General features: G+C 29.2%; 1 protein-coding gene across 1 annotated transcript; it reads right to left on the reverse strand.

Moving 5' to 3' along the window:
* Positions 1 to 2,932: 2,932 nt before the first annotated feature.
* Positions 2,933 to 5,231, reverse strand: GGS22DRAFT_31774 (ERG4/ERG24 ergosterol biosynthesis protein). Its single transcript, XM_047966798.1, has 3 exons — positions 4,809 to 5,231; positions 4,428 to 4,732; positions 2,933 to 4,342 (listed from the first exon to the last, which is right to left on the reverse strand). The coding sequence occupies exons 1-3, from the start codon at positions 4,871 to 4,873 to the stop codon at positions 3,252 to 3,254; spliced, it is 1,461 nt and encodes a 486-aa protein (XP_047817335.1). The 5' UTR covers positions 4,874 to 5,231; the 3' UTR covers positions 2,933 to 3,251.
* Positions 5,232 to 11,044: the final 5,813 nt, after the last annotated feature.

Here is an 11,044-nt window from a genome sequence, read left to right on the forward strand (position 1 = left end):
CGTTTCAGTCTGCCTTGGTGTATCAGAGAACGTATTGCTTGATGGGGTCATTGGTGGCGGTTTGACCTGTGATAGCTATTTTATTACTTGGAGTTGGTTAATAGTTTAGTTGTTGTGATATTGCGGTATGAAGAAGGACCCCAATGGCGAAGAGACGCCATAAGTTGCTGATTGTGGCAGGTTAACGACTTCTGTCATAGATATTGATAGCAACCTAAAGAGCTATTTGAGATTTCCATGTAATCGAAGAAGGTAGAGATTGGAACGGTTACTGTGTGCCACGTTCTTGTGGTGCGTGAGTTTTCGATATGGATGCAGCATTATAAAAGTCTCAGTGCCGGCGTTACTGGTGGGATTATTATGTTCGTAATAGGCTCGTCGTTAGATGCAGTCTAAGAAGTCATGCTTATGCCACAGCTGCGAGTGTATTGAGGTGACACCGGTCTCGCCGTCTCTCTTATTCCCCAGCCCGAATTTCGCAATTTATGCGTAATTATTTAAGAGGCATACGGGTCCGACATAGCATGTATGCGATTCCAAGGTTTCCTCGGAGGGTTTTAAGGATAGACCATCCTTCAATTCATGTCTGTACCAGCGGGCTGTGCTTTTGTTGTCTCGTTTTGCTTCCGTCAGAATCTCTTTCATTCTCTTCAACCTTCGGTCATGTTCATATCCGGCTATGATTCGATCGCGAAATTCTGTCGACATCTCGATTTCCGACACAGGATATGCTGTTTCGTCATTGTTTACTGCAATGTCATCCGTGACATCTTCGAGTATTGACTTATTTTCCTGTACTCTTTCTTTAGCGTCTGAAGCATTGTGAATCATGGGTAATATTGGAATTCATTGTCGGCCAACGTCCTATAGATGCCTCCATTTCTAGGAAGGCAGTGTTGAAAGCGGTCTCATCGCTCATTATATAAAGAGCCCTACTTTTGGCTGTTATCGTAGGAGAAGGCCAAAGAAATCTGTCGCCGCTCTAATACAATTCTGTTCCTGTTAAAGACTTCAGGCTCGAGATGCAGTGTAGTCGTAGTCCCGTAGCTTTGATTTGTTAGTGTTAGATCGATGTTGAATTAAGAGGGATATTAATTCCTTACCCGGTCATGAGTCTCTCTTGTCGAATATGTCGAAGACCACCCACCGCGATTGCCAATTATTATCGCAATCTCACCAGTCCAAATGGTGGACTATCTTACATTGTTCCAGCAGCATAGATGAACGCAGGGAAAGGTGTTTGCCGTTGTCGCAATGGATGGAGGGTGCTGCCTCCATAATATTATGTCATAAATAGTGATTAATAGGATAATGCCTCTTTTAGATGGTTGCTCCCGTGGTGAAGCAAGTTGCAGGCGACGTGAGACTGAGGTTAATCCCCCCTCAACATAAAGAGGGGTTTAAGCTGGTGGAGGGTTTGCTTTCGGGACGGGGGGACATTGTGAAGTCGAAGGAGATATTATTGTTAAGATTATTTTTAAGTGTGGTTAGGGTATGAAATCACCATGAGTGTCCATACCACGGATAGTGGTAAAGAGAAGGATGTAAAAAGAGAGGGAAAAGGGAAAGGAAATACTATGATTATATACCCCTAAGAACTTATGCAATTGCAGGGCCGTGTGAACATGAAGAAACCTTATTAGAAATCATAAAACAGAAATAAGTTTATGTTAGGATGAACTATGGCGTCCAGTTGGCTGAACTATCATCATGTTATCAGTTCTATGGCAAACGAGTACCGTGCGAACACTGTATATCAAACTTACCCAGGTACCGTTCCGCTTGTACAATCTGGACACAGCTACACCTATTTGCCGTAGGCAAATAGTCCTCAGAGTACACAAAGATACCTGCATACGTAATGAAGAGCATTATATGCGCATATTTCAGTTGATTGAAGTTTCCATTAAAGGTCCTAGCTGCTAAGCTTCTCGAGCGTCAACTGTAGCTGATGTAGGACAGACGGCAATAGCGAACCAGCAAATAAGAAAAAAAAAACTCCCTCCTGACCATGTAACGCCATTATGTCCCCACTGTGGACAATCGTCGCATCTTGTAGTGGTCTCAATCATCTTATAATGATCCCAAGCCCATGACCATAGCTCCCATGTCTTCTGTTCAACAGAAATATGCATCGGCGACATGCATCGGCGACTCCACCTACGGCGTGGAGGGGGGGCAGAGCTCTACGAGAGGAGAGCGAGAACGAGGAGGCTCGGACATGGTTCGGGTGATCTTTGGATAGTCGTCGACGTTCCACGGTAGCCGTAAGAATCCATGGTGTCTGAGGACTATCCCATGCCTCGAAAAACGTTCACGGCCTACAGTGCGAATGGCGAAGATCGGTACGCCGTAATGGTAGACTCCAGTGTTACGTAGTTCGATGAACGGAACCATAAAGGTGAAGCCTCGTATCATAACGGGTCGCGCTTCGACGACAGTGACGCCATGAAATTTGTCTCGAGTTAAGTTGACGGTTAGGCCTAGAGGATGGAGGGCACCATCACTACTGTCGAAGAATAATGCGTAGTAGGGACGACCGTAAAACGACATGTCTACAATGTGGTATTAGAGTTGGCCAAATGTGACTAACTATAACGATTGTGAATTACTTACCGTATTTGATTGAGAGATGGTATCGCGATATACTGGATAGAGCGTGGTGTGGCGATTAAATAGATGTTTGGCAGCTGGTGCGGCGAAACAATATCAGTTAGATTGCAAGTGAACCGAATAATTGTCGAAGTTGTCGGATTGACAAAGTGGAATATTTAATTGATGTGTTTGGAAAAGCGTTGATAAATAGGTTGTGGAGACTGAGTCTGCGTCGACATAGTGCGTGATAAAATAAATGATACTAAAATTTTATTTGTACGGCTATCGGTTGCCATCTAAATATTATCACAAAGGCTGTCGGCATGAACATTGATATTTAAATGTTCAATGCTTTGGGTGATTCATGGAAAGCGATATCGACGAAACACCTTCCTGAAGCTATCGTGACTGCCTGCTTCTAGTCTTTGATGTTGAGTCATCAATTGGACACTTAAAAGGTACGGTATCTACGTAGTACTAGGTAGCTACTGATTTCGTTTAGCATGAAAGCACCGAGAGTCTTAAGCACATCATATATTCGTTACTATCCCATTGATCTGTATTTCTTTTTATTACTAGGTACTTAGGTAGGGAGGTGATATTCGCATCTACTCACTCTGAACCCGGATTAAGCTTGTCTTTATTTGTCCCTCTTTTTAATAAATCCCAGGTACAATCTTATACTTTACGATGCTCTTGTATTTCTCCCAGTCTGCACCGTATTTCTTGGCGCACTTCTCATCATCTCGGCCATCGCGGTGAACAAGGAGGACAGCAAAGTAGACGACGTAGAAGTATGTGAAGATCATACCCCAATACTTGGCAGGTCCCTGTACAACTTCTCTTCCGTCAAGCATTTTGATCGCCCCTTCAACATTGCTTCCTGCGGATAGGATCGCGTAGCCAGCAAAACCAGTTGGGAGAGCATATGGCCAGGACTGTAACCAATCACCAAGGTAGTTGATGTGTCTTGCAATGCCCCACCAGCCGGACGTCATCAACCGAGAACCTGTCTTGGTTTCGATGTAGGTGATATGAGCCACGCGTGGGTCGTTGGGGTTGGTTCGGAAGGTGTTTTTCTGAGCATTGCTGAGGCGGAAGATAGAGAAACCGGTTATAAGGATAAGAGACATAGCCGTAGTACCCAGCCAACCTAGAATCACCGGATGGGTAGACAGATATCGTGTCTGTTGGCTATAGATAAAAGGAACCCAGACGAGATCTCCAAAAGACAACATGAAACCAAAACCGTCATTGATGATGTCGATTGTCGTGAGAATTGCAGGCTCCATGAATATACCATCGATGACATAGACTGCTTGAACAATTGTGATAAAGACGATGCTGTCGCTCACAAAACCAAAGGTGCGATATTGCTTGGCGACAAAAGCACAGTTGAGGAGAATCCAGCCAAGCATGCCGGGACGCAGCTCCATCCATTCCTTGATATCAATCTCACCGATGATAGGAATTGTGATACGAGGGTTGAGCTCCCGTCCCATGTAGAAGTCGTATATGAGATTGCCAGAACATCCACCTTCGGCAAGCAGTCGGTGTTGGGGGTTGCCTGGCTTCACAGAAAAGCTACGGACGTAGACGAATGTGGCAAGGGCATAAGCGATGATGATGTTGGCGGTCAGGATTTGTATGTAGTTGTCGGCAATGAAGGTCCATAGGGGAAACTCGGCACCCTGCGAGACGGTGCCAGCAAGGCAAATGACAAGGGTGAATATAGCTGAGTTGAAAGCTGGAGTAAACAATGTTAGCTTGGGCTTTGTCTCTAAAGTTATATATAGGTAGCTATCCATAACCACCTAAGCAATTATACTAACCATTGAACCTGTACTTGAGTTTTCCTCCGCTAGATAATTTGGTACCCTCAACCTCGGTAGCGGGAAGAAGACGATATAAAAGGGCGCTGAAGAAGTAGTACGCTATGGTCCAACCCGTGGCCTCCCAACTGGCTAAACCCCAGAATCCATCTTCTGGCCATCCCACTTCGGTTTTCAATTGTTCGATGGATATGGTTTTTGGGCTTAATAGCGATGGCGCAGGGCATCCGGTAACGTCGTTACACGCGAATGAAAAGACGTAGCAGAGTATCGGGAGACCGAATGTGATTCCAGCGGTACCGAATCTAAACCAATGTTTACCATTAGTCCCACATCCTATTCATGGTAATATACTACCTAGTAGGTAGAATCAACACTCACGGGCCTCCAAATTCATAGCCATGCGAGCTATGCGCGGGCTGTTGTTGTTTCGACTTGGGCGCCATGTTGTTGTTCGAGGTTTTGGAGATGGAGATGGAGATGGGAATGGAGATCTTTTGCGCAGAAAATTTGCGCGGGGAGAACAGCTTGTTGCTTCGTCCTGCTCTCTTCTGGGGCGACCCCCTTTTATTATAGATTGTCCTTAGACCAAGTTGAAAGGTTCGTAGCCTCTCTAATCCGTCTTCTAGCCCTTCAATTGGTATATTCGACGAGGGCGCAGCTTCGAAGAGGTATGCCGGATTCTAGGATGCCGTGTGGTACGATGATGCTGTAGAAGAAAAAGTGCAAAGCTTCACATCGGCTAGCTTGGCTTCCGAGTGACACCATACTGTATTGTTGACTTCATAATTACCCCCTGTAGGCATAACCCTGCTACCGACGGAGGTCGATAGTTCGAAAATCCGCCATCCCGCCAAATCATTCTAACTTATGCATGTAACAGGCTTTATAATATGAATATATAAAAAAGAAATATAATTCGTGTTACGAATAATATTATTTATAATAATTTATCGGTAAAGACGTAAATTTTATTTAATAAACATTAATTATTAGGTTCGGTTTAATATTATTCTTTATTTTTCGTTACTTACTTATTTATTTAAATATTTAAATAATTTTAATTATTTTTAATTTTAAATCTTATAATAATGTTATTATAAAATATTATTATTAAATTATTAAGAAAATATTATCATTAAATTAAAAAAAATAAACGCTTACGGTTTTTTTATACTTTAATTATTTTCATAAAATAATAAAATTAAAAATTTATTTTAACGTATTAATATTTATTACCCGGGTTATTTATATTTAAACTTATTAATAAGTTTATAAATTATTAATAAAAAATTTTATTACCTTTTTTTATATTATGTTTATTATATTATAACTTATAACGTATAAATCGAAAATAAAGAATAAAATCGAAAAAATAAACCATTTATATCGAAGTTTATAAACGTAAATAAACTTACCGTGAAAATACTTAATAACGATATATTATAAAATAATAAATATTATTTCCATATTTTAAATTAAACTAAAAATACATTATATTTAATAATATATTAATATTTTTATCGTTTTTTATATTAATATTTTATTATAAAATAATATTCTTTTTATTTAAATTTTACGAATTAACCGTTTCTTAAAAAAATACTTAAAATATTTATCGAAGTTTTTTTTTTTAATGTTAATAAGTTAAATAAAATAAAAATAAAATAATTCGAATTATATACGTCCTTTTTTATTATAACATTATATAATAAACATTATTATTTTAACGAAATAACTTACGAGTTAAAACTTTATTATATTATTTTAAAATTAACTTTAAATAAAATATAATTTAAAAAAAATTATATACGCGATTACGTTACGGTCGAAAAGTTTTTACGAAACGATCCACTTAACGGTTACTTTAATCTCCTACCTTTTCGTAAAAATATTTATTAATTTTTTAATTATAATAACTTTATTTTTTTCCTTAAACTAAATGTTTAAAGCAACCGTTAACTTCGTTTACGTTTTTATACGTTTATAACTTCGAATAAATTAATTAATAATAATTTAAAATTAATTACATATTATTATAATAAACCGTTTTTTTTATTTAAAAAATTATTTTAAAAATATTTTTTCGCTTAATTTACGTGGTTAATTTTTATTAAATAAATTATATTAATTCTTAAAAAACTAAACGTAAATAAAATAATATATTTTAATATACTTAAAGTTTAAAAAAATAATAAAATTAAAAAAGTTTAAAAAAATTTTATAAATAATTATTCTTAACCACGAAATAAAAACCACATTAATAAATTAACTAAAATAAAACGTCCTCATTCAAACGAATAAAACGATAATAAAAATAAATATAATATTAATATTTTTTAAAATATATTTAACTTTATTTATTATAATAATTATTTTAATAATATACATAACTAAAATAACTTTAATAATAATATTAATAATTACGAAAATGTTTCGACTCGGCTACATAAACGTTTACGCTTTTTACTAAAAATAAATATTAAAAGTAAAAAACCGGGAAATATAAATAAAAAATTAATTATAAATAACAAGTCGAATATAATTAATAATTCGAATTAAATAAATGATTTATTATACGTTAAAAATATTTAAAATTAAATAATTAAAAATAAAGTAAATAAAATTAATAAAAATAAAAAATTCCGCGTATTTAAACTTAAAAATACTAATAAAAAAACTTAAAAAAAAACAACTAATAAATTATTTTTAACTTAATAATGTTTAATTATACAAAGTAAAATTATTAATTAAAAAAAAAAAATAATTTATTAAGTATAAAATTAATTTACGTATAATAACGCGTGCGAAAGTTTAAATATTATTACTTATATAATATTACTCCTCATATTTAAAAAAAATTACTAATTTAATATTTTTATTATTAAAATTTAACTTAATTTTCGTCTTAATATTTTCCAGCTTATTAAAACGATTATTATTAACGATATTAACAATTAATAACGATAAACTAAAAATAAAGTTTTAATACGATAAATTAATAATACGTTTTAACTTACACTTTTTATAAAACTTTTTATCGTTATTATTATTATTTTCGTTATATAAATCGTTCTCAACTTTTAAAATACGTAAATTATATCTTTTATCGTTAAGAAAATTTATTATACGCTCCTTAAAAATAAAATAAAATTAATAAGTATTTTTATTACGGGTAAATTTCGAACGTTTTTTACTTAAAAAATTAACCGTTTCGTTATTTTTAACAAACTTTTAAACGTTATTTTAAAAAATATAAAACTAAACCAAAATCTCATTATTTTAAATAACTAAATTTAATTAATTAAAAATTCTTAATTAACGAATAAAAATTTTAATATATAAACGGTTAAATTTAAAAATCCTTAATGTTATATTATTAAATAACGATTATATAAATTAAATGAAAAAAAATTTAAATTTAATATTAATAATTAATTATAATAACCGGTTATAATATAAATTATTTTATTCGAAAAAATATTAAAGTTATAAATGAAATACGTATAACGATAATTTATAATCATTCTTTTATTTTTTAAAAATAATAATAAATTTTTTTAAATCGAACATTTTATAAACATTAAGATAAAAAAATAACGTATTATTAATGTCATTTATTTTAAAAAAATTCTTTAAATTTAATAAATATTAATTTATTTAATTATTAATAAATTAATTCGATTCGGCTTTAAAAATAATATAAATACGTTTATTATAATAACGTGTTTAAATAACCCGGTAAAATTTATCCCGAATATAAGTGGCATTAATAAAACTTTTCGTTAATAAAAACATTTTTAACATTAAAATAAAAAAAATATTTAAAATCCATGAAAATAATATATAATTATAAAAAAAAACTTAATATCGAAATTTAATAATAATAAAATATAAATTTATACGTAATATATTAATATTAACGATATATAATAAAAAGTAATAAATGAATAACTTATTAAACGAATTCGTATAAACATGAAAGTAATACGTTTTTTCACGTAATATACCGTTTTTAAATATATTAATTAAAAAAACCGAAAAGTTTCGTAACGTAAATAAATAATTATAAAATAAAGCATTATTTTTTAATTAAGTATTCTTAATTATAATATAATAAACGTTATAAATAAAAACATAATAATAACCCCCGTTATTTAAAATAAAAAAACGTAATAATACTTTATATAAATTAAAGTATAAAAAATAATAAATATTAAAAATAAAAAAAATATTAATATTACGTATATTAATTGGAAAAAATACGAACGAATTAAAAGTAAATTTTAATTTCATTTTAATAAAATAAATAATAAAATTAATAATCGAATTAATAACGATTATATAAAAAAAATATATTAATATATTAATGTTTACATTATAAAATGTAATATAAAAAAAATTAATAATATTTTAAATTAAAGTTAATTAAAATACGAGGTTTTTTTTATATAAATATATAAAATTATAAAAAGAATAATATACGTACGTATTATAAAAGTTATAAAATAAGGATAAAAAGCTTTAATTAATTAAAAAAAAATATATAAAACATTAAAGGGAAAATATAATAATTTTTATAACGTACGTAAATTAAAACTACTTAAAATAACTTTTATAATACTTTATTATATATACTTAAAAATAATAATAATACCACGTTTTATTATTATATTTTTATTTCGCTTTAAAATATAACATTAATTAAACTTCGTTTAACCGATAATAATTATTATTAATATTAAACTACCTTAAATATAACTAAATAAACGCATAAATAATCGTAACTTAATAATTACTTAAATATTAAATTATTTTTTTAAATATACTTTTTATTTATAATTTCGAAAAATCATTATAATATATACGAAAAAATAACCCGAATTAAATTAAAACACGCATTTTACGCGATATTATAACTTATCTAAATTAAATAATTTAAAGTTTTTTAAATAAAATACTTTTTCTTAAAATCCTTTTTAAATAAATTTAAAATATAATTTAATTCCCGCTTATAAATCTTCTTTTTTTTAACATTTTTTCGTACGAAATTTTTTATATTTAAAATACGATAATTATTTACTAAATTATAACCGTTTTTATATCATTTTTAATCTAAAAAACATATATATAAAATCCCTAAAAATTATATATTAATTTTCTTCTTATATTTTAAACGATTCGTAACTTTAAAAATAATTAAATATAAAAAACTAAATATTTTACTTTTTATTCGTACTTTTTTATAATTCACAGCTTTTCCAAAATCGCTAACTAACGCTTTCTAAAAAAAACTAATCCCTAAATTTAACTTAACTATAATATTATTTTTAATAATATTTTTATAAGTATAACTTTTCCCATATAATTCATAAATTATAATTAACGCGTTATAAAAAAACTTTAATCGTAACTTAATATTAATTTAATATTTTTAATCTTATATAAAAAGGAAAAAACTTAAATAAGCTAGCGGCATGGCTATATAAATTTCACCCCTTTAAATACCATAATTACCATATAATTTAAAATTATAATAAAAATACCACGCGTTTAATATAAAAATAATATTAAATATATTATATATATTTTTATTAACATTTAACTCCTTCTTTATAATAAAAGCTAATTTATATTAATTATTCATAATTATCGTCTTAATAACGATAAAATTTCCAGTGTTAACCTTTATTATTAAAAAAATAATATTAAATATATTCGACGCGAACTTTTTATTAAAATAATATATATAACCGTTTTTATATTAATGCGTTTCGTAAAAAATACATAATAAATATTAATTAAATAATACGTTATAACGGTAATTTAAACCTTAAATAACTTTATAAAACGCGTCGATAAATTTTTCCGTTTTATAACCTTTAATAATAAACGTAAAAATAAATTATATACTAAATCCGAAACGTATACGGTTATATTAATTTTAAATTACGTGTATTTTACCCTTACGAAAAACCAAATCGATACCACTTAAACCGGCCCTTAAATACGTAATAAAGTAATTTTTCAACTCGCATCGTAACATTAAAACCCCCGAACGTGCGTTTAAATATAAAGAAAATATCTTATTCGTTAATAAAACACTTTTATTAATATTAAAACTAATATTTACAAATTTATCGTCTTTAAATATATCGTATTAACCTATTAACTAAGAAAAGTTTATAAATTTTTATTTTAAATTAAAAAAATAACCCCTTATATAATTATTAAACTTAAAATTTATTACGTTTTAAAAAAATAAACATTATTATATATATATAAATAAATTTATTACTATATAACGATTTATTATCGCGTAATAATAATTATTTAAAGTTTACTAAGTTAAATTTTACGCAACGTATTTCGAAAATATTATACGTTTACATAACTTCGATAACATTTTAATTATTAAGAAAAATATATAAAAAAGTAGTGTTAAAGTTTTAAGTTTATATATTAAAAGTTAAATTTAATAATTAAACGTTTCGATATTTTATAATATATTTTTAAATTTATATTAAATACTTAAATAATTAAAGTATAAATATTTAAATTAATAAAAATTCGCGTGGAAATGAAAATTTTATTATAAAAAAATATTATATAATTAT

The sequence above is a fragment of the Annulohypoxylon maeteangense genome (assembly GCF_022496945.1).
Source record: "Annulohypoxylon maeteangense strain CBS 123835 unplaced genomic scaffold GGS22scaffold_12, whole genome shotgun sequence".
NCBI lineage: Eukaryota > Fungi > Ascomycota > Sordariomycetes > Xylariales > Hypoxylaceae > Annulohypoxylon > Annulohypoxylon maeteangense.